This window comes from Aethalodelphis obliquidens, unplaced genomic scaffold (assembly GCF_003676395.1).
Source record: "Aethalodelphis obliquidens isolate GAN/ISIS:26980383/991018 unplaced genomic scaffold, ASM367639v1 scaffold3, whole genome shotgun sequence".
NCBI classification, from domain to species: Eukaryota; Metazoa; Chordata; class Mammalia; order Artiodactyla; family Delphinidae; genus Aethalodelphis; species Aethalodelphis obliquidens.
In genome coordinates this window covers 66,607,177-66,631,868 of record NW_020837947.1, presented here as the reverse complement: position 1 = coordinate 66,631,868, position 24,692 = coordinate 66,607,177, and the positions used below count along the sequence as shown (strand labels likewise).

The 24,692-nt window shown below is 44.4% G+C and overlaps 1 protein-coding gene and 1 pseudogene across 1 annotated transcript in view; one reads left to right on the top strand and one right to left on the bottom strand.

The window, feature by feature from the left end:
* The first annotated feature begins 8,539 nt into the window (after positions 1-8,539).
* On the top strand, positions 8,540-8,640 carry LOC113613316 (uncharacterized; annotated as a pseudogene).
* Positions 8,641-15,355: 6,715 nt separating this feature from the next.
* Positions 15,356-24,692, bottom strand: part of GABRR2 (gamma-aminobutyric acid type A receptor subunit rho2) — a 38,473-nt gene continuing 29,136 nt past the window's right edge. Inside the window, exons 6-10 of the mRNA XM_027090618.1 lie at positions 24,581-24,663; positions 24,252-24,392; positions 22,001-22,153; positions 20,341-20,537; positions 15,356-16,087 (exon numbers count right to left, since the gene is read on the bottom strand). Of these exons, the coding sequence (XP_026946419.1) occupies positions 15,776-16,087; positions 20,341-20,537; positions 22,001-22,153; positions 24,252-24,392; positions 24,581-24,663 (886 nt within the window). The 3' untranslated portion in view covers positions 15,356-15,775. The remainder of the gene's footprint in view (positions 16,088-20,340; positions 20,538-22,000; positions 22,154-24,251; positions 24,393-24,580; positions 24,664-24,692) is intronic.

Genomic DNA, 24,692 nt, shown 5'->3' with positions numbered 1-24,692 from the left:
CTGGCTCTGCCACCAATGGTGCCCACAGGTGTGAAGCATCCGGAGACTGAACACATTATGTGCCTTTGTTGCTGTTTCCAAATGCCCTAGTGGCTCCTGTGATTTAAAAAATGCAGACCCATTCTGGAAGTGTTTGGGAAGTGCAGCTGAATGCATAATGGCCTTCGGCCATGTCTTTTCTCTACAAAGAGGTATTAAAATTATGACTATGATCATCTGATTAGAAAGGAAAGAAGGAAGGCAGGCTCTGTGTGCTGTTAACCTTTGAGTTACATTACAGTTCCTGTGGGAGAGTCACTGTGGCCCTGTCGCCCTCTACTGGAATCATAGCAAAATTGTTGAACTTTTTATTTGTTTCCAAGTCTGTTTTTAACCGAAATGCATAGGCTTCTAGGTTCAAGTCTAACTTCGCAAAAAGTTGCCTAGTTTCTTGTTGATAGACTGTGATATGCTTGTCATGGCTCCAGGGGAATCGTTGTGGAGAAAAGAGGAAATTCTATGAGATCAATCCAGGCCTAAAGCCACAGAAACCATGAGGAACCCCTTAGGGGGTCTGCTGGGTTAGAAGAGGGCATGCAAATGTGGGGTTCCCTCAGCAGTATTACGTGGTCTGAGGGCTGAATGTAAAACACAAGGACTTTTTCTGCTGTCTCCAAAGCAACCCAACTACTGAATAATTGTAGTTTGCAATTGAATGGTCCTTTGGCATTTACGAAACATTTTTACATGATTCATTTGGTCCCAAGAATGAGCTCTGGAAGCAGGCATAACAGGTTACTACCTTCACTTCATCAGTGAGGAACCTGAGGCCCCAAGACATTAAGTTATTTTCCCCAGGACACGTGGTTAATAAATAGGAAAATTTGTGCTTTCAATCCCAGGGCCTGTGCTTTTCCATTGACTCTATACCCTCTTCTCCCTTCCTGGCTGTTCTGTAAAGTGATTTTATTATCTTACTTAACATGTTTCCCAAAGCATTTTGATGACAACTCAGATCTTTTAAAATTTCATTTATTTATTTATTTTTTATACAGCAGGTTCTTATTAGTTACCTATTTTATACATATTAGTGTATAGATGTCAGTCCCAATCTCCCAATTTATCCCACCACCATCACCACCACACCCCTCACCCTGCTTTCCCCCTTTGGTGTCCATACGTTTGTTCTCTACATCTGTGTCTCTATTTCTGCCTTGCAAACTGTTTCATCTGTAACATCTGTAACATTTTTCTAGATTCCACATATATGTGTTAATATACGATATTTGTTTTCCTCTTTCTGACTTACTTCACTCTGTATGACAGTCTCTAGGTCCATCCACGTCTCTACAAATGAACCCATTTCATTCCTTTTTATGGCTGAGCAATATTCCATTGTATATATGTACCACATCTTCTTTATCCGTTCGTCTGTCGATGGGCATTTAGGTTGCTTCCATGACCTGGCTATTGTAAATAGAGCTGCAATGAACATTGGGTTGCCTGTGTCTTTTTGAATTATAGCTTTCTCTGGGTGTATGTCCAGTAGTGGGATTGCTGGGTCATATGGCAATTCTATTTTTAGTTTTTTAAGGACCCTCCATAGTGTTCTCCATAGTGGCTGTATCAATTTACTTTCCCACCAACAGTGCAAGAGGGTTCCCACAACTCAGATCTTTTAGTTAATTAGTTCCAGATTATTTCCTGCTAATTAGAGGAGCTGATTCATTTGAATGAAATAGAGGGTTTTTGGCGATGGTAAGAATGAATTCTTTGAATGAAAAGTCACATTTGGAACTATTCAATTGTTGAAGAAAAGAATGTAATTTAATTGTATGACAAAATAAACAAGAGACTTAAACTGAACTCATGGGTAAATGTACAACAGAAAAGGACAGTTGGGCAATTTAATATATGACTATTCTAGGGGTGGCAAAAATTTCCATTCTAGGTTCTTTGGCTGGTCTAATAAGTAAATTGACATAAGACAGATTAACAAGAGAAAACCAAATTTAATTTTGACAAGAGTCCCACAAAAGCTTGAGACCTAAAGGTAAGTTGGGCAACTGAGGCTTATTATATGTCGTCCTAAGTCAAGGATTGGGATAGGGGCCCGGGGTCTTCAAAGGGGAGGAGGGTAATTCACAAGAAGATAAGAAGAGCAGGTGTTTGACGATTAGATGTTCACCCTGCCATGAAGATAGGTCATTCAGTAAAACGTTATCTCTGGTAGTATCTCTCTTTCAGGACCAGGCCCGTTATCTAAATTCTTTTAGGCAGTTAAGGGAAAGGTAAAAGTTTTCCCTTAGTCTGCTGGGTCTTGATTACCTTCAGCTCAAAATAATCCACGTGTCAAATTGGCCTATTTGGAGGTGACCTATTCTGCTCCCCCTCACCATTTAACTTTTTTCAGCATGTCACTATCTTCTTTTTTTCCATTTTTTTTTTTTGGTCATGCAGCATGTGGGATCTTAGTTCCCTGACCAGGGGTCAAACCTGTGTCCCCTGCAGGGGAAGCAAGAAGTCTTAAGCACTGGACCACCAGGGAAGTCCCAGCATGTCACTATCTTGGCTCACAGATTAACTTTGGTTGCATATAATTTCTTAAAGTAATTTAACATAAATTCCATTTTTTCTTTGAATCCGTTGAAAAAAATTTTTAAATAGCAAGCTTCAGAGTGTATTCATTTGTTGCCATGTTTCCAAATGATTTGGTTCTTTGCTTTAAGGAGAGAGAAACCACTGGAGATCTTCAAGAGTCAGTGACACAAAGGATTTTTGTAGATTTGTGTCCACCTTCCGCCCTCTGAGGGTTAGGGTTAGAATTTCTCTGGGGGCTTCTGCAATCACCCTGCCACCCCACTGGGAGACCACCCAGGACAGCTCAGAGGTGAACATCGCAGGTGTGTGGAGGATTGCAGCCCTTGACCGTTGGTGGCCCAAGTGTACAGAATCATGACTCTTCCAGCTGGCATAGGTGTTGGGACTCCCCCAGGTTAACCTGCCTCATTTACCACCAGAAAATGGGTCCAGATGGGTGATTTGGTTTTAGTTGCTTTTTCCAAGTGGCTATAAAGTCAAAGGAGGTTCTTGTTTTATTGGTTCCATTTAGTTACAACTAGTATTTCCTGGTTTTAGTCAGTGCTGGAGATAGAGCCGGCCAATCCCTGGCGACTGTGGGATTGGAGCCGTGACTCCTGCTTCTAACTGTTCTGTAGAAAATGCAAAAGAGAGCAATGCCTGTGGTTTTCTCGGTTGATTCTTGAAGCATATAGTCAGTCGTTTCAGGAGTTGCTGAATGAAGTTTCATCTAACTTTAGAATTTTCACAGTTCACGCTCTGAAACCTCATTGTTAGGGACATATAATTTTTAGACATCGTTCATTTGCTTAAAAACCGCATTTTACTTTCAGGTCCATTTACAGGCGCTAATTGGTTGTCCCTAGTAATTTTTTTTTAAATTGAAGTATAGTTGATTTACAATGTTTCAGGTGCACAGCAAAGTGATTCAGTTATACATATATATATGTGTGTGTATATATATGTATAACTTTTTCAGATTCTTTTCCATTATAGGTTATTACAAGACATTGAATATAGTTCCCTGTGCTATACAGTAGGTCCTTGTTGCTTACCTATTTTATATATAGTAGTGTGTATCTGTTAATCCCAAATTCCTAATTTATCTCTCCCCCCTGCCACCTAGTAATTTTTAAATGGAAAAGAAAAAGGAAAGCTGGACTGCCCATCCCCACCTGTCCGCACTCAGTCTTGCAAATGGCTTCCCCAACTCGGTTATTCACAACCTCTCAGACAGAAGGAGGTGGGCCCTGAAGTGCCTTAGGATTCTATAAGAAGCAAGTCCAGACCGTCCAGGCACTGAGGACAGAGACATTGAGTAAATGACCAAATGGCCTTGGGTGTGAAGAGGCTCTCTTCTTAGCAGTCAATGCCATGGGGCATTTCCCACCTCCGTGGGACACCTCGCTGTGTGTCCTGAGAAAGGCAGCCACATGTAGGAGCTCACGGGATTTTGTTTCAGCTGGTTAGAGGTTTTGATTGTTTTGCAAATACAAAGTTTACCCCAAGAATACGGCTGACTCAACCGTCCCACTGCAAACCTCCAGGAAGACCAAAAAGGAAAATCATTAAGATTTTAGGCAAACTTTCAGCTTCCTTCTGTTACATCTAGTAGATAACATGCCAAAGAATTTGAATATAGCAACCCTCCCACGAGGAAAGAAAGGCTGTGGATGAAGACATTTACTGTACAGTGGGCGGCTAGGAGGAGGTATGATGACAAGTGCTTAGAAAGGCAGATGGCACAATAGTAACAGCTCAGATTTGAGCTAGTTTGACCTGGGTTCAAATCCCAGTGCTGCCATGTATACCTGGGTGGCTTCTGGGTGTAAACCTGCCAAGGCTTCAAGTTCTTCATCTGTAAAATGGAAAGACATCAACTGCACTTACTTCTTAGGGAGGTAAATGAGTTAATAAACAAAAAGTGTGCGACATGTAAAATGTTCCACTGTAGTCTCTCAAGGGAAAACTGTGAAGCTGTGATAGAGCCCACCACCACCTTGCCCTTAGAGCTTTAAGCTAACATTCTCTCATTTGCTTCTCACACCAACCCTAGGAGGTCGGCTAGGTGGGAATTAGTGCCTCCGCTTTACAGCTAAGGAAACTAAGAGCCCAGGGATGTTCTCCACCGTAAAATGGAACAATGAAGAGCCCATCAGGATTGCCTCATCTCTAAATTGTAGACATGCCTTTTCAAACCAAGCCTATTTTCCTCATTTGATTGCAACTGATAGATAACAACTTTTTTAAACTGCATGAATTTTGCTTCATCCTACCAACTTCTACAAATTCTTTATTCCTGTCCTGCCCCTAGGTTCTTCAGAACCATTTTTTTTTATTCTGTATATATATGTGTTAGCATACAGTATTTGTTTTTCTCTTTCTGACTTACTTCATTCTGTATGACAGACTCTAGGTCCATCCACCTCCATACAAATAACTCAGTTTCATTCTTTTTTATGGCTGAGTAATATTCCATTGTATATATGTGCCACAACTTCTTTATCCATCCATCTGTCAATGTAGTCCAGGGACTTCTTGATGAGCATGTTTCTGTGCTGCTAAGTCAGGCACACACACCTGCACACCTGCCAGTTTCTTTGTTTATGAGTTATAAAGTCATTATTTGTTTATTTAACTTATTTATTTTAATTATTATAAGAGGCTTTACTTCTCCAAACTGGAAACAATCCAAATATCTATCACAGGAGAATGGATAAAGAAATCACAATTTATTCCAACAATGGGCTACTTCTCAGCAGCAAACAGGAATGAACTACAGATACATGTAACTACATGAATTCATCTCAAAAATGTTACGTAGAGTGAAAAAACATAAAAGGGTGCCTACCTTATACTACCATTTATATGCAGTTTTAGAAATGACAGAACAAATCTAACGGTGATACAGAACATTGGCTGTCGGGTCATGGGGAGGTGAACATGAGGACTGACTGGAAATGGGATGCGAGGAGGCTTTATGAGGTGTCAGAAATGGTCTATCTTTCGACGGGAAGGTGGGTTAAAGGTTATATACATTAAAATTCATTGCACGGTACACTTAAGGTCTGCGCATGTAAATCATGTCCAATAAAAACTGTCAGCTGTAGGTTATGTAATAATTGTTTATTAAAAGGTAGCTCTTCCAGAAATACAGATATGACTAGACATGCCAACTATTTAGATGTCCATATTCATGCAGACTATTGACTAACATTCAATAGACAAGAGCAGGATAATTTGGTAGAAGACAACAGATACCTTTGTTCTTGGACACTACGACCTTAAGGTAAGCAGTAACTTGAATCAAATGGTCCAGACTAGTAACTCCTTTAGTGACGCATTGTTATTCACAATGTTGTTTTTAAATGTAGTCTTTTTTCTTTTATTAAGAAAGAACTTCCAGAGCAATAAACTCCAGCTACTTATCTCACTCCTGTATTCTTCTTATTTTCAATACATGTCTATCATATTTACTTACTGACTCGATTTCTTAAAAATAGTCAAACTCAGAAGAACCTCTCCTCTCCTCTGTGATCACATTTACATCCCTTCAGCCAGCAGGACATCTCAAAACAATGTACTATTGTTGACGACGAGGATGGGGGTAACTCTGGACAAACCCTCCATCACTCCTGGGAAGACAACTAAGGCGGCGAATCACCCTGGAGGCCGTGTGCTGCCCTCTTGAATCTGGTGATCAATCTCCCCTTAGAGTGTGGGGAGGACAGGGGGCAGCGGTGGAATTGGGGGCTTTGGGACTCCACAGACTACCCCAAGGAGAATTGCTCAGATTTACCGACCCCATTGCTTGCCCCTCAAATCGGCAGAGCTGGAGGGAAAGGGAGAAACCCTACCCTCTCCCAAAATAAACAGCGGTGGGGACTCACTGCCCAGGTCCTATTTCTAGGCACAGAAACATTCCAAGTCTCTCTGAGCTCAGCTGTAACAGAAGCTCCTGGTATCACCACAATGCTTTAGAAAGCCCCATTTCTCTCCGCCTCACACTTGAGGTAGAACAGAAAGGGAGGGAGAAGGCAAAGGCCAAATATTTTGTTCTCAGATATGAGCTTCCTCACAATTCTCAGCTGGTGCTTACTGGAAACCAGTGGGTGTGCTCTTGCCTAGTATGGCAGGAACTGCTCTTTCCTACGCTCTATGCTTTCCCTTTCTTCCAGACTTCCCTGTTTGGGGCTAGGTATATGTCTATTCAGAATAAGTATATTTCTCAGCATTCTCTGCAGGTGGATGTGACCAAGGGACCAAGTTCTGGCCAATGGAAAGTGTGTGGCAGCCTCCTGGAACTTTCCTTGAAAGCTAGCCAGCATGCCCTTTTTCTCCTTTATCCCCTTAAGCTTCCTGCTTCTCCAGTGGCAGAAAAGATGGCTAAAGCTCTTGCCACCATCTTAGATCATGAGGTCAAGGGTCACACTCTAGGGCCACATGCCGTGAGCTGGGAGGAGCCTGAGTTTTCAGTCCCTGAGGACTGCATAGAGCAGAGTTGCTATACCACGCTGGACTGCCACTTCCAGACTTCTTTCTTCTTAAGCCCATGTTCTGTCGCTCGTAGCTGAGTCTAATTGAAACTGAGACAGATGACATTCAGCAAGTCACTGAGAGCAAATACATCAACCTGGATGGCATTCAGTGACATCAAGCAAATTTTTTCAAAGGACTTCTCCTGAGGCCAGAAATACACTCTACGATGCTCAGTGAAAAGCATGATTCAGTGAAGAATCCTGAGAGGTGGGCCATCATATTCCAACTTCAGGGAGAACCTGTGCAGTCTGGGTGTTCACAGGTGTCCCACTGGGTCAGAGGGCTGAGAGGATGAAATCTGTAGCCAAAGTGACAAGTCTCAACCCAGGTCACGTGCTGTCACCAACTTCATGTAATTCGATGCATATTAACTAATTTGAATTCTATAACCAGCAGAAGAGGATATCTGGGCAGGCACTTTTCCTTTAAAAACTAGCCGTCTCACATGATGCCTGTTACTCAACCTCTCTGGGTCTTTTTATCTGCAAAATGAAGGGCGAGACATCCCCCTAGAAAGGTGGTCCGCAAAAGCTCCGTGTGGCCTCTCCCGTTGCGGAGCACAGGCTCCGGACGCGCAGGCTCTGCGGCCATGGCTCACGGGCCCAGCCGCTCCGCGGCACGTGGGATCTTCCCGGACCGGGGCCCGAACCCGCGTCCCCTGCATCGGCAGGCGGACTCTCAACCACCGCGCCACCAGGGAAGCCCTAGTGGGGTGGTTTTAAATGTTTTCGTCTAGCAAAGTTAAAAGTTGGCAACGCTCTTCCTCCCCTTCTTCCCTCTCCTTTCCTTCTCTTCCTTCTTCCTTCTCCTCTCCTTTGTCTACTTCTTATTTTTCTGGGCCCAGCACTGGGCTGAGTACTTCAGACACTTTAACTCAGTCCTCACATCCATCCTAAGAGGCCAAAATTATCACCTTCTTTTTTTTCAGATGGAGAAACTAAAACTCAGAGAGAGTAGTAGATTACTCAAGGGCACACAGCTGGCAAAATGCATTCACTTAATCTCTAGTTTCCTGCCTGCATATTGAACAGGAATAAGATATTGCAACAGGTAAGAGTAAATGACATGATGTAAGTAAAGCATCTTTTTTTTCTAATTGCAAAGCTATAAGGCAATATCTTTGAAACAATTTCTCTACAAACAGGAGAGTTAAAAAAAAATTTCTGTAAAAAACATACCTGTGTCCTTATGTGTAAACAGTGTAACTATGAAGAATATCTTAGTTTGAGGAAGTTTATTTTTGCAATAGGTGAGGCACAACTGTCTCCTGCTTCTCCAACATCTCAATTTAAAAAAGAAAATAATCAAGGAAAACAGTGAAATTAAAATTAAACAAATGCAAAAGCCTAAGTTTTTGGAGAGAAAAATGACCATCATCTGTGTGTAGCACAGCATCTAGAGCATAGTGGGTACTTACAAACGGTAGCTTTCGTGTCGCTTCAGCAGCACATACTGTATACTAAAATCAGAACAATACAGAGAAGATTAGCATGGCCCCTGCTCAAGGATGACAAGCAAATTTGTGAACCGTTCATATTTTTTATGTATAACAAAATCACTTTGCTATATAGCAGAAACTAACACAACATTGTAAATCAACTATACTTCAATTAAAGAAAAAAACACGACAACAAAAAAACCAGTAGCTTTCATTAACTCCTTCTGTCAGTACTTACTGAGCATCTAACATGTGCCAAACACTGTTATGTACCCTGAGATACAGCAGCTAAGAAAATAGACAAAAACCGTTCTCCCTGGAGCTGACGTTCTAGGGCTTGTTACCTCTGTGATTACATCCTCTGCTACAGCTTTCACCCAGGTGTACTCTCTCTGCTCACAGGAGGAAGGAGAGAGGCTCGTGGCCATGCTCGACTCTGCAGCCCTTCCGATGCCACGGCAGTACAGACATGGGGGAGAAGAGGTGCTCTCTGGGGGAAAAGGAAAGGTGACGGGAGGAGGACCTGGATAAAGGCTGGAGGCTAGAAGAGTCTGGCAACCGGAGGACCAGGACCTGGGGTTGGAATCTTCCTCCCAGCAGTTTGGGCAAATCTGATGTCAGAGCAGAAAACCAAAGCTCTGCGGGTGGTGGTGCCTGCCTGTCCCTCCCACCTCCGGCCTCCATTCCACCCATGCCAGGAGACTAGGTACCTTCTGGACTGATGGGAGGAATGTTGATAGGAGAAGATGGAAACTTCCCTTGGGCCCTTTGTGTCTCGGACCCCAGAGCTTTATAGGAGGAAAACGTAAAAAGTGAAAAGGTTTTGGGGCCAGAAGTTCCATTTCTGGCCTGTAACTTGCCATCTTTACCTCTTACCGCCTTTAAACCCTACTTCACTGGATTCTTGGAAGGATTAAAGGACTGGGTTCCTGTAGAAGCACCTGCTCATAGTAGGTTAAGCATCCTTGTTGGGCTGGTTGGTTTGCCCAAGATTGGGATGAACAGATCGCTGGGAAGAGGAAGGGTGGGCTTCTTTTCCTCAGTGCCCTCCCTCACTTTCTGGCTGGGTCCACAGCCCAGTCCCCACACACTCTGCTCATTCCTGCTCTCCTATCTCCCAGGGTCCTCCCCCAGAGCAGACCCTGAAGCACCCCCAGAGAGCCCCTTGTATCCCAGGGAACCCAGTTTGCAAACTATGCAAAACTCTCCCAGAGAAACTTATTTCAGACTTTAGTACCAGCCTTTAAAAAAGAGTTAATGTTATTAACAACAAAAACCAAAAAAAGAGTTGTGAGTACAAGAAAACCAGGAACTCTGGGGATGGGCTCAGGCACTGAGATTTTTTTCAACAGCTCCCCAGGTGACTAAACCAGGGCTGGGAAGCATGGATTAAGGAGAATAATCACAACATAGAGGTAGTGCGTCAGTGCACAAATGCATAAGATGCTTTGGAAACACAGGTGAGTTAAAAATAAATTAAGCCTGGGCAAGGGAGAGGATGTCAGGAAAAGTCACAAAGGGGAGGTGACATCTGAGCTCAACTTTAAATGAGGGAAGGTGGTCTCTAGGGCCTCCCTACTTGAGATATGGTCTGCAGACCAGCAGCACTGATGTCTCCAGGACGCTGTTTAGAAACGCATAATTCTAGGTCCCCTCCCAAACCTACTGAATGATAATCTGCATTTTAACAAGGTCTACAGGGACTTCCCTGGTGGTCCAGGGGGTAAGATTCCGCGCTCCCAATGCAGGGGGCCCGGGTTCAATCCCTGGATGGAGAAGTAGATCCTGCATGCATGCCACAACTAAGAGTCCGCATGCCGTAACTAAAGATCCCATGGGCCACAACTGAGACCCGGCACAGCCAAAATAAATAAATTAATTTTAAAAGTTTAAAAAATAAATAAAGTTTATTAACAAGGTCTCCAGGTTACTAATAGGCACGTTAAAGTGTGAGATGCCTTGGGCTAAATGCGTGAGGTGAAGTGCATTTGCATCATAAACCTGGCCAGTCTAGATTCATCAATGGTTTCCTACACCTGAGGTTGGTTTTTCTATTTATCTTTTAAACCCCAAATGTAATGTTCTCAAGGGTTGACCCGAATGCCATTCCATGATGACATCTGCAGGTCTGAAGGGGAGGACTGAGTGTTTTAGTCAATCTGCTAGTGGGGAATGTATTTATACTACAGGTGTGGACACTGTCCGATGGCTCTGGAGGTTGGACAGGCTGGGATGTAGGGCCCTTCTCGCACCGGATTTAGCTCTCAGTGCAGAGAGACCAGTGTACTTGCCCTCAGACACATGTTGGGCACACAGCCTTCCTTGTGGGTACCATTTTAACTTGTGTCACATTTCTTAGGGATTGGTGGGGAGTTGGGGGTGGGTAGGACCCTCTGAATGGCTGCACGTCCCACAGGCCAGCTTCCAGCCTCAAGGAGCCAACCCCGTGGTCTAGTTTAATTCCAGGTTCCATCTGGGTGTAGGGATAACTCCAGGCCGACATGTTTCAGCACAACCCAGGCCAATTTGGGTTTTATTTTCAGCCCCTTCTCTGTCCATCTAAGTAAGGAAATAAATCACTTTTCCCTGAAAATACTGTGCGAAATGAATTGTTTCATGCAAAGTCCACCTACCTGATGTGTTCACACAGTTATGGAAGGCAGCACTCTTCCGTGGGTGTGTACTAGGGGAAATCCTTCCAACCTTGGCAGGATTTATGGGAGAACTGAATTAGGAACCCTACGTCCCGCTCTCACCGTGGCACCAGGCACAGAGAAGGCACTCGATATGCCATCCTTTACACAACGCAGCTGCCCACACTGTGCGGCCTGCGAGATCCTAGTTCCCCAGCCACAGATCGAACCCTCGCCCCCTGCAGTAGCAGCTCAGAGCGTTAACCACTGGACCGCCAGGGAAGTCCCGGAGCAGTTGCTTTAATGTCTGTCCTCCCGCCTTCTGTGGCGGCTGAGGCGGGTGTCGCGCTCCCGCCCGGCAGCGCCCACCCCACGTGTATGGAGACAGAGGACGGCACGAGTCCTCGAGACTGCTGCTCCCCAAGCTCTGTCCACAGACCTGGTAGCTGGGTTATAGACTCTGTTCTTGGACCACGCCCCCCAGTTCCAACTGAAGAGTTTGGGGAACGCACCATTGAGACCACAACCTTCACCCACACAAGGTATGCCGTAGTGTTATTTTTAAGTTCTTCAAGTAAACAAGAGTCTAAAATAGTCTTCCATGGTATTATTATTTTTTTGGCTTCTCCACGCAGCTTATGGGATCTTAGCTCCCTGACCAGGAATGGAACCCACACCCCCTGCACTGGAAGCGCGGAGGCTTAACCACCGGACCACCAGGGAAGTCCAGTTTTCCATTGTAAATAGCAGTTCTCTGAACACTTTTCCTTCTACCGACATAAACCTCTTACACTGGAGAGAACGGTCTCTCTTCTTTGCCACGGAAGGCCATCTACCTGCATGATTTATCCCACCTAGCCTCTGGACTCCATCTCACCATGTCTGTTCATAGCCCTTACCCTTCTCAAGTTTTGTGGTTATTATTTGCCCCCAGCCCTACCCTCCTCCACTTGAGAGTATGCCTTCTTCCTGCATCTGTGACACACTCTTCTGGTTCTCCTTCCATTTCTCTGATCAACCCTTCTCTTCCCACCTAAATAAATACTCCCAAGCTCTCGTTTGCAGGCCTTCTCTCTTCCGCTTCTCTCCTTAGGAGTTTTGTCCACCTTGATAGCTTCATTCATTGAGCACATCGGGGAGGGTAGTTCCAAATCTTTGCCTCCCTCCAGCCGCAAACCAGTGTTTATAACTGTTTACTTGACATCTCACTTGCTTGCCAGACCGAACTCCTCACCTTCCACTGGAATAGCGCCTTCGCCTGGCTTCCTGGTCTCTGTCAGCGTCAGCACACAGGCAGAGGTTCTCAAACATCACTGAGCTTAACATTATTCTCATTATTTTCCTGCCTCATTGGTTCCCTGAAACTCAGCAGCTCTCCATTTTCCAAATTCATGCTCTCCCTTCTGCTGAGGTTTACAAAAAGATTGAACCAAATCAAAGTGGTTTCAAAGAGTTCTGTCTCAACTTACTCACAGCCCAGAACACTGATTATCTTTGACATACGTGGCCCAGACCAGACCCGTCCAGTTTCTTCCCCAGGTTTATTCTAAGCGGAATGAACCTGGAAGGACCCTTGACACCAGGGTCATGGAACTAGAAGGATGAGAACCCAAGACTTTTGTGCATTTGGTGGAGCGTCTGCTCGCTGTTCCCTAGACATACCCAAGCTTTCCTTCTCCATGTTAATATTCCCTCCCCAGTTGAAATTATATCTATCCATTGCTCAGAATTTACCATAAATAACACTACTCTTCAAATGCTGTAATCTCCCCCTCCTTTGAACCATGCCCGCTGCCACTGTAAGCTTCTTAATGACTGAAAGCTGTTTCCCATGCATTTCTTTATCTGTCATCGCCCCCTCCCCTCACCCAGGCACAAGGCCTTGAAGACAAGTGCACAATACATGTTGGTTCCTTATTGTCAAAGAGGTATGTCTGATCATCAGTTTTTGTATAACACCCATTTCTTTTATTCTTACATGCACATTTTTCACAATTTAATATGGGTGGAGTCAGGCTTCATCTTATAATCATTGGATGCTATAATTTAATTAGCAGCATTTTTTCTTTCTTGGTGGTACATAAACTATGGGTGCATCTTACACTTGACAGTGTCTTAGATTCAGTGAAATAAAGTATCATTCAAGCATCCCTGATAACAGTTATGTTTACTCTTCTATCTTCCTGTCTTTAAGGTCAATCGTTCAATTCTCAAAATTTCCTTAGTTCCTGTTCTCTACTCCTACTGTTGTGTCCTTTTTACCTCGTTTAATTTTCTACTTTTCTCAAGTAGAGTCAGATTATCACACTGCAATAAAGCTGTGCTAAATCTGATGGTGTCATTGGTTCATGGTCCCACATGATAAAATGCTATTTACAATTCTACATGTTTGCTACAGAACGAACTCCAGTTTCACTGTATAAGCTAGTTAAAATACATCTTTATTTTTTTTTTAAGTGTGATCAGGCCACCATGTTATATGAGCCTCAATTTATGAAGACAACGTAGTCAGCAGCACAGCAGTATTGGAATTACATAAGACAACCAAAGCAATAGGATATATTTAACGACAGTGTATCAATAATTATCATTCTTTGAGTAGCACTGTGGCCTAGGAGAGTCTCTAGAGAGTACAAGTTTCTAAACATGTCCAGGTGCCCTGTACCATCCAATTTCCTTGTTTATGTACCTTCATTCTTCATTTGTCCCTGAAGCTGGGAGAGCCGCTGGTCTTGGGCCAGGCAACTCCACGGAGGGGAAGCTGTCCTGATGAACACTGGGAGGGATGGGGGACCTGCTGTGACCCCTAGAGTTGCAGAAAAAGCTGGTCTCTCACCTCTTCCTACAACCTAGGATCCAGCCAAAACAGATGACTTGCCCCGCAAATTATACTCTGCAATCCCAAACTTTCCTGCCTCTCTCGTGCCTTTGCTCAGGCCAATCCTTCCATCTGCAGTAGCACTGTGTAACAGGACTTTCTGTGACTGTGGAAATGTTCTCGAGATCTGCACTATTGAATACAGTAGTCACTGGCCACATGTGGCTGTTGAGTAGAGCACTTGAAATGTGGCTAGCACGACGTGGCAAGAACTGAGTTTTTAATTTTATTTAACTTTAATTAACTTAAATTTAAATAAATATATAGCCAGTGGCTACCATATCGGACCGCACATATCTAGCATGTACTTTCTACATGTGCACCTAGCATGAACATTTCTTCTCCAAATCCCCAACCTTCAAGGAGCAGCTCAGAAGCTGTTTTCTCCACGAGATCCAGTCTTCCACTGGAAATCATTCTTTCCTTCCTTAGAATTCCCATTACATGATGAACCATTTTTGTGGTGCTTAATACTTTTTTAACTTACACGTAATCGTATACGATATCCTTGACCCGTCCTTTTTCTGAGAGCTATACAAGAATAAGATGATCTCTTACTCTTAATGTGGACCCTACAATACCTAGTCCAGGGATTTTTTAATGTTTGCTGCATGAATCTATACTAGAAGCAGAGTAATTCACATTAACAATGAGGAATTGACAATGATTGCTGTGCAGTAAAGGATGAATCTTGACAAAAGAAAGGTTTGGGCCTTGGCCTCTAGCTCCTGGGAGGTAACTTCTAAACCCCTGGACTGTCCTGCCTGATTGAGGGTCTTTGTTCACCTGGGGGCCTACGGCCATGCCAGACGGTCTAAGCCAACAATGTGGTTTATGATGGGGTCTCAGGCTGAGACGTATCAGCTCAGCCTCTGAAGGAACTGGAGACTAAGGTCAGCCATACAGGCGGTCAGCTGTATTCAGATGGCCAGCCCCCAGTAAAAACTCTACACTTTGATGGGTTTGGGTGATGTTTCCCTGGTTGGCAATACTCAGTGCATGTCGTCACACATTGCTGAGAAAAATAAGCACTGGCACAGGGCAGGTATTCAATATTTAATGAACGGTTGAATGGATGTATGAATGAACGATGTCCCTTAATATTGCAAAATCATGCGAGTTGCCAGACTCACCCAGGTCAAATCATTTCATCTGGGATCTGAGTTTTCTTTTTCTTTCCTAGATAGGCACTTAATCCAGTGTGGGATTTACAGATTTTTTTATTCCTATTTTGAATCTTAATTTCCTGTCTATTTTGAATCTTAATTTCCTGTCTCCTATTTTGAATCTTAATTTCCTATTTTGAATCTTAATTTCCTGTCTCCTATCCAGAATGCCCCTAAGCTTGCCCTTCATTTTTCCCTTCCCTTTATAACTGAATCCTAGGCTTCCTAAGGGTCTCAGAACATTCATCTGGGAGGCATTTGAGTCTTTTTTTTATTGGAGGGAGGCTCTCATGAACCTGTTCACACACAAGAACAGAAGAAGACAGTCCCAGAGTGGCAAGAAGTGGGACACAACACAGCATGAACGATGAGCAAGCCCACGAGGCCTGGGGGAGGGCAGCTGGAGAGCCCCTGGGCTCCTCCGGGAGCCAGGATGCTGCTTGAGGTGGTCCAGGGTCTGCTGCTCTGTCTGTGAGGGGTCACACTCAGCAGGTCCACGTGTGGGCGGCCGGCCAGACACCAGAGATGTCCGTGCCCTTCCCCAGGCATAGCCTCAGAGCTCCTAGGCTAACACTGACCAGTAAATTAAGTTGAAAAATATGTAGGAAGCTGGGAATATCAACCGGGAGTATTTGTCGATGGCGTGGGTGTTCTGGAAGATGCGAAGACCCACCTGGCCCTTCAGAAGCCCCTTCTTCCTGGAGGAGTTGGATTCACTGCTCAGGGCCAGGTGGACCACTATTTTGTCTTGCCTTTCTTCTTCTGTCAGAATATGGCTTCTCGGGTACCCAGCCAGGCTGTTGGCCTCAGACTCACTGTAGCTTCCACCCAGCATCATGGTTCTTGAGTGGAGCATTCCACGCATGCATGGGAACTGTGGGCAGCAAACACAAGGGGAGATGTCAGGCATGTTTCGGCCTGTGAGAGGCCCAGAGGAGGCTGCCTGGGCCGAGAGTAAAGCCCATGGCTTCTCAGAACCACAGAAAAGGCAGAACTAGAAGCATCTCCAGAGATCACTTTGTCCAACGATTCTCTATCCTGGCTGTGTATTGGAGTCACCTTGGGAGCTCTTTAAACTGGCCATGCCCAGGCTCCACTCTAGACTAATTAATTTAAGGCTTCCAGGTGATTCTGCTATGCAGCCAGGGTCCAGAACCACTGATTTAGTCCAAATGCCCTCAATTGCAGAAGGAAAAACTAAGACCAAGAGAGGCTATACAATTCTCCTGGGATCAGACAGTTAGTGTCAGATTCAGGACTTTAAACACACATCTTCTGGTTCCAGCCGTGGACCTCCACCACTATGTGCATGAATCAGAAGATGATTAGGTAGGAGAGTGTCCTTATTCTAACGAGTTGCACTTAAGGGTAAAGGGTCATGGTACCTATCATGTATTTTTCTTTTTTTATTTATATATTTTTTCTTAGATAATCCTCCAAGTTTTTTATTTAAATTGACGTATAATTGATTTACAGTGTTGCATAATTTCAGGTGTCCAACAAAGTGATTCAGATATATATAGAGAGAGAGATAGATACATACACATATATGTAAAACGTTTTTTCAGATTCTTCTCCATTATAGGTTATAACAAGATAGTTCCCTGCACTATACAATAGGACCTTGTTGTTTATCTCTTTTATATATAGTAGTGTGTATCCGTTAATCCAAACTCCTAATTTATCCCCCTCCCCACTTTCCCCGTCATGTATTTTTTTAATGGTTCAGCTGCACCAACAAAAGTATGTTTATATGAGAAAAAGCTCACACAAAAATGGCAAAGTGTCAACAATGTTGGATGGAGGGGCAGGGTGTATGAATGTATATTATCCTATTTTTTTCAACCATTTCCGTGAGTATGAAAATGTTTATAAGAAATTATAAGGTGGAGGGAAGGGAACGGTCTTGTCTAACTCCTCCCCACTGTTAGAGTCAGCAAAGCTGGCTCCGGTTAACAGCTGGTTCATGAACCCATATTTGTTGGATGAAGGCTTTGCTATGTTTTTTTTTTTTTTTTTTTTTTTTTTAATTTATTTATTTTTGGCTGCTTTGGGTCTTCATTGCTGCGGCACGGGCTTTCTCTAGTTGTGGCGCGCAAGGGCTACTCTTCATTGCAGTGCTCGGGCTTCTCATTGCAGTGGCTCCTCTTGTTGCTGAGCACGGGCTCTAGGTGCACAGGCTTCAGTAGTTGTGGCACATGGGCTCAGTAGTTGTGGTGCATGGGCTCAGTAGTTGTGGCACATGGGCTTAGTTGCTCCATGGCATGTGGGAACTTCCCTGACCAGGGCTCGAACCTGTGTCCCCTGCATTGGCAGGCGGATTCTTAAACACTGCACCACCAGGGAAGCCCTGAGGCTTTGGCATGTTTTGAATGACTCTATACAGGAAAGTCCAATGCATTATAAATCAAAAGTATTTAAATATAATCCAAAGGTATTTGATAATAATCAATGTACAGATTATTGAAAATTTAAACAAGGATTCACATACCCAAGTAAAAAAGGTTTGTGTTTGGCTGTTGCTGGCCAGAGGTAGGACGCTTGCCTGATCCAGCCAACTGACCTTGGGTTTATTCTCAACCTGCTGGCTTTAATACGTTTCTAACCTGGCTCTCAGCCCTGTGGTGCCTCTGTTTTTCCATCTGGGAAAGTGAAATAATGGCATTTCACACATTTCCTCCTATTGTCATGGATCCTGAAATACGCAAGCAGATGGATACCAGGAAGCTTTAGAATGCAAAAATAGATGAATGATTTTATGTCAAATCAGAACTACTTGAAGTACTTTTACACTTGAAGAAATCTGTGGTTTGGAGAGCTATTTTCTTAATCAGGCATGATTGTTTCATCACTATTTCTATGTCTTGTCCCATCAGCAACAATAATTAAGTAGCACGTTAATACATTCCTAGAATAATTAACTCATAGATTTTAAGGATAGAAGGTCAGTGAGAGGTCATCTATTCAACTCTTTGCATTTAGATAAAATCACACCCAAACTTTGGTAAAATTGTGAGATATTGTTATATCACTGGGGACTTCTTCTTTTGTACGACATGGGTCTTCTTTTTCCTTGCTCTAAACTGAAATTCTTTCTGCTAAAATAAAAAGAGACATTTAAGGTTTTGAGTTAGAATCAGGAAATGCCCCAAATTATGGAAAATCTCTATTTCCCACATCAGCTCATTTCTAAGAAAATTTAAGTGGCATCTGGCGCATTGGACAGGTCTGGATGATCAGTCAAAGAATTCAAGCACATATAGGGAAGCAGAACTACACTCTGCCTGCCGGCTTCAACCCAAAGCAGCGTGGGTCCCCTTTTGAACCATGGTGAACCTAGCAGGCTCCAGTCAACTTTGCCCTCTGCAGAGCAGAAGTCAAACCTCAGGGAGCATCAGAACTGCCTGGGAGCTTGTCAGCAAGGCCAATTCCAGGGTGCCATCTCTGGAGATTCTGAGCCCGTAGGTCTGGGGTACAGCCCTTAATCTTCATCTTTAATAGGCTGAGAAGGTGAATCCAGGCCAGGTGCCCCTGGGCTCCCACTTTGGGAACCTCGGCTCCACTGGGGGCCATGTTAACGTTGTGAACAGTGGCTTCTCTGTGGGGCAGCGGGAGAGAGATTTCGTGTCCTCCCACCAGTCCGCCTCCCCAGCAACCACAGCTTCTCAGCCTTTCAACTGCGTGCTTGACAACAATGGAGAACAAGCCCTCGCTTCCCAGCTGTCTGTTCCCATAGACATGGAGCTAGACTCGGAGCCCAAAGGGCTGTCCACATATGATTTCCTCATTGCTCTTTAGCCAGCATCGTATCATCACTGGCAAACACTGGGCCCATCATATGGTAACAGGTTAATAATGATCTGCCTGAGTACAAGTTATGCGCTGTTAATGGTTCATGGGCGCATATCTGTCGGATGAAGGCTTTGCTATTTTTTGAACAGCTCTACACAAGGAAAGCCTAACAGATTACAAATCAAAAGTGTTTAAGTATATTCCAAAGGCATCTGATAATGATCAATGCACAGATTATCAAAATTTGAGGGAATTCCCTGGTGGTCCAGGGGTTAGGACTCATTGCCAAGGGCCTGGGTTCGATCCCTGGTTGGGGAACTAAGATCCCACCAGCTGGGAAAAAAATTGAACAAATTCTCAAATGCTGAAGCAAAAGTATTTTGAAGACAACTTAAAATATAAACTCTTAAAAAATCTAGCATATTTGAAGACAACTGGAAATATTTAACAGGTACAATGTGGGCATTAAAAGACTATTTTTAAAAAGGCAACAGGTCCTCTTTCCTAAAACTTAAAGCTCCCTTTGCTAAGGAGCTCTCAGCCAGCTAGACACACATAAATGTGGAATTTTCACGTCCCCTGATCTCTACAACTTTTAGGTAAACACCCATTTTGATTAGTACAATGACTAGCAAGGATTTGGTAACAAGTTGGCATTTTATTTCTTAATGTGATTAATAAGAGTCCGCATATGAATAGGATAGATTTTCCCTCTCTGCCCAGGTGCACTGCCCTGAATTCCCCCTTTGCATTCCATCCCACAGTAGACTTTACTATAGTGCAGTATCGTATAGATAGCATAGTATTTCCAATGAGTCTAAAGGCTAAGGTTGTGTGTGGCTGAATTTTCACTGGGCCAGAGCACTGATAAATACAGGAGTTTTTTATTCTAGAACTTTCCTCCTGTCTGTTCACAGGACGTAGAGACATTCTCCCTAGACAGGTTCAGTAATGATAGTGATAATTTATGTGCATCTAGAACCACACAGTTTCAAAACAACTCTCATACACATTTTTGTAAGGGCATTGTGACCCTTACAATAACCCTGGGAGGAAGGTGGGGTGAGGGTTCTGTTATACTTTTTTTTAACAGATGAGGAAACTGAGGCCCAACATAAATGGCAGAGTTGGGTCCAAGAACCCAAGTCTTCCTAGTCTTTGTCCAAAGGCTTTCTACTTTCTGGGATCTTTTGTGATGGAAGCTAGAATATTCTAAAACGGATCCTCCTCCTTTTGCACAAACATCTCCCTTTTCTCCATGAAAGCTCCCTCCCGCTATTCTCATCCAACCAGCAGCATGGGCTCCAACAAGGAAATGAATGAAACTTCTCTCACCTTCTCCTGCAGCTTCCGCTGTTTCCTCTCCTGCACGGTGGTCAGGTAGTTGACGGCCGCGTACTCCAGCACCGAGAGGAACACGAACACGAAGCTGACCCAGAGGTAGATGTCCACGGCCTTGATGTAGGACACGCGGGGCATGGAGGCGTTCACACCCGTGATGATGGTGGACATGGTCAGCACCGTGGTGATCCCTGCAGCAACCAGCTTTAGTTCAGCCACTGACAAGGGTACACAGCTGCCCTCACATTTCACTAAGTCCCTTTTTTTTTCAACTATTAACCATTTTATATTGATTTTTGTAGTATGTTTCTTCCAAGGTCTTATGATGCTTAAAGAGATTTTATGTATAGTAGTGTGTATATGTCCATCCCAATCTCCCAATTTATCCCTCCCCCTCTGGTAACCATAAGGTTGTTTTCTACATCTGTAACTCTATTTCTGTTTTGTAAATAAGTTCACTAAGTCCCATTTTACATTTGCTCTCTCTTTTTATTTTTTTTTGCGGTACACGGGCCTCTCACCGTTGTGGCCTCTCCCGCCACAGAGCACAGGCTCCAGACGCGCAGGCCCAGCGGCCATGGCTCACGGGCCCAGCCGCTCCGCGGCGTGTGGGATCTTCCCGGACCAGGGCACGAACCTGTGTCCCCTGCATTGGCAGGCGGACTCTCAACCACTGCACCAACCAGGGAAGCCCCATTTGCTCTCTCTTACATCTAATAGGAAGTGGCCAGGGCACGTTTCCACCTCATAGAGGTGTGAGGATCTGCAAGGATCTGCTCCCGAGCAGCCAACCCATTCTCCTCCCAGCCAACTGCCTGTCCCCTTTCACTCTGAGCCACTTGGGAGCCTGGGTTTCTGTGATGTGGTTGCTAAGATCAGCAGAGCTTCCCAAAGGATCTGCTCAGATGTGGACTTTAAAACAGTGGCTATGAAAATCAACTCTATTTCAATAAAAAATAAAAATTAAAAAGCAGGGGCTACAGGACCCCTCTCAAGGAACCTTCCCAAACTTCAAGGAAAGAACACATCCTCCCTCACCTGAGTCCAGGAAGACTGGAAATTCCTGGAAGCCTGTCATACAGGTTTCTTCTTCACTGTGCCTTGCTGGTCAAACCCTCACATGTCTCAGTGCCCAACCTGATTTTGTCCAAATCTCTGATGAGTTGCAAATGTTTACTCTGGCATTTAGGGTCTGTGAAGGACTAAACCACAGCTCCAGGGAGTACAGCCCTCTCCTTCCCAGAAATCATGAAATATGGGCCCTGCTCCCAAACTCTCAGTCTATCTAAATAAGACCAACGAAGTTTTTGTATTTGCACAGTAAGTTTGGGCATTTGTCAAATTGTCTTATTTATCAAAGTACTGAGCTCTGATACTGCCAGTGGTGGAAGTCTACACCCCAGGTAGGTGCTATCTTTCTGAAACGATTCGAGCAGAGCTGATGCGGTTTGAGCGCCCTGTGGTTTTCACAGTGTAGTCTGGGAAACTGAGGGCAGTATGTGAATGGAAAGCAAGAAGCAGGCGGAAAGTTCCCTCCTTCTGACTCTGACAGCCCGTCGGTTAAGGACCCTGAATGATGATTTTACTTCTTCTTTACATAGTGATTGATTGAAAAAAAATAACCACCCTATCACACCTTATCAAATGCTTTTACCCAGTGAAACTCTGGCGGGCACAGCTCTGCGGTCGATCCAGAAGGACACCCAGGACAGCATGACCATCAGGGTGGCGGGAAAGTAGGTTTGCAGCAAGAAGAAGAAGATGTGGCGACGCAACGTGAAGTTAATGTAGAGACGGTTGTACCAGCCTGGGGGACACAGGAAGAAGCCAGTGAGGTTCCATCGCAGAGGCAAAAACAAACTCCTTCCCTGGGGGCCCTTCCTCCCCTGTCACCACACTCATCTTCAGCAGAAAGTTAAAAGTGAATGACCCAAGGGACTTCCCTGGCAGTCCAGTGGTTAAGAATCTGCCTTCCAATGCAGGGGACGTGGGTATGATCCCTGGTCAGGGAACTAAGATCCCACATGCTGCGGGGCAACTAAGCCTGCATGCCGCAACTACTGAGCTCATACACCACAACTAGAAAGCCCATGCACCACAACTACTGAACCTGCATGCTCTGGAGCCCTGGCACCACAACCAGAGAGAAGCCTGCATACCACAACGAAGAGCCCTCACACTGCAGCAAAGATCCCGTGTGCCACAACTAAGATCTGCACAGCCAAAAATAAATTTAAAAAGAGTTAATGATCAAAAAAAAAAACAGGGAATTCCCTGCGGTCCCGTGGTTAGGACCCCTTGCTCTCACTGCTGGGGCCTGGGGTCAAACCCTGATCGGGGAACTAAGATCCTACAAGCCTCACAGTGCAACCAAAAAAAAAGTTAATGATTGGTTGGCTTCGTATAATACATTTCCTTTCTAAAATCTAATCTCTCTGAGTCTCAGTTTTCTCATCTGTAAACTGGGGATACTACGATCTACACCATAGATTTGTTGGGTAGAAATTAGTTAATTCATACAAAGCACTCAAAACAGTGACACATAGTAAAAGTTATACCAGGAACTCTTAAAAATGGTTTTAGAAAGAGAGTTGATTTGGACTTGCCAAGAACAGATGAGAAAAGAAAACTGTGTGGCAATGCACATCAGAGCAAAGGAGAAGAAAGGGATGGGGTGAGCAGTATGGGCATAAAGGGAAAGCAGGTGTGGGCTGTCCTGACACCAAGGCAACCTTGGCTGGGGCCCGCTCTTCTCCAGTGTTTGATGTTGCAAACAGAAGGGTGGGGCTGGGGGCAGGCGAACGGGGGGGCGGGGGGGATGGTGGCCATGCAGGGGCAGACGGTAGCCCAAAAACTTCTCACAGCCAGGCCTAGGCTTCTCAGCACTGGGACAAAGGGTAAGGAAGTGAGAAGTCCTCCAGGGTCCCGTGGCTGCGGCAGAGCTGTGTATTGCAGCTCTATATTGCAGAGCTGTGTAGCATATAAAGGTATGTTGAAGTCCTAAATCCCACCACCTGCAAATGTGACTTTATTGAGAAATCAGGTCTCTGTACATGTAATCAAAGTAAGACGAGGTCATATTGAGTTAGGGTGGCCCATAATCCAGTGACCAGTGTCCTTAAAGAAGAGGGATGTTTGCACATAGATGCACAGAGACACACCATGGGAATACCAGAGTCACAGGGAGAATGCCACGTGACAACAGAGGCAGAGGTTGGAGTGATGCCATAACCACCAGGACCAGTAAGAGGCAAGGAAGGAGTCCTCCCCAGAGCCTTCAGAAGGAGCATGGCGCTCAGGCTCCTGGCCTCCAGCACTGTGAGTGAACACATTGCTATCGTTTCAAGCACCCAGTTTGTGGTACTCTGTTAGGACGGCTCTAGGAAACTAACACAAGGGCTGACAGTGAGATTCAAGAAGAGCGGACAAATGGATCCTCTCAAAACTTCAACCATGGCCCCAAGGTCCAAGAAGAGGTCACACTACGCATAAGAAATGAATCTATACCTCTGAATATAGGTAATAAATACACAGGTAAATACAGTAATAAATACATAAATAAATAGGTAATAAATACATTTCCCCACATCGTTAAGTCAAACGAATCAGGTTGCAGAATAGCGTGTACACTCTGACCCTACTTTTGTAAAATTACATAATTAAAGCAGGATGTCTGCAAGGGTGTTTGCTGAATTGTTCAGAATGACTACCTCTGACCATGGAGTTTCAGAGGGCAGCAACTTTTAAAGCCTCTGCTTTTAAGTGTTGTTTATGTCTTGTTGGACTGGGCATTATTAGAATAATGAAAAGTTATTTTCATTGGAAGGGGAAAAAGTTAACACTGAAAAAGAATTCTCATGTGTTTTCTTCCACATTTGAATCCGACCATGGAAGAAGTTAGCTACCAGTGCTGCTATAGAAGGCCAGTCTGGAAGTGGTGTGGAATTTCTGAATCAGAAACTGAGACAGGGAGATCTTCTCATCTGTTTTCAGGGATTCGTCCCCATTCTTCCAGTACAGCATCAGATCTTCATCTGTATATGCATCTTTGGGAAGAGGAAAATAAGTTAATTTCACTCCTTTTCTTCTGAGGCAGGAGCAACAGGGCCATTCTACCTCAGCCAGGGATTAAATAGGTCTTATCCCTGGCAGGCAGTACTCAGTCTCATAGTTACTAAAATGGCACAGAGAGGGAATAAGGCGAAGATTTGTCGTTACGAATACAGACACTTACAGCTTTCCAGCTCCAAAGAACAGGTCTGGGAGTCCAGGGGAAAGTGGCTGAAATCCATGTTGCACATGGCGGTGACTGTAATCCTAGAACCCAAACAAACATGTTGGCTCAT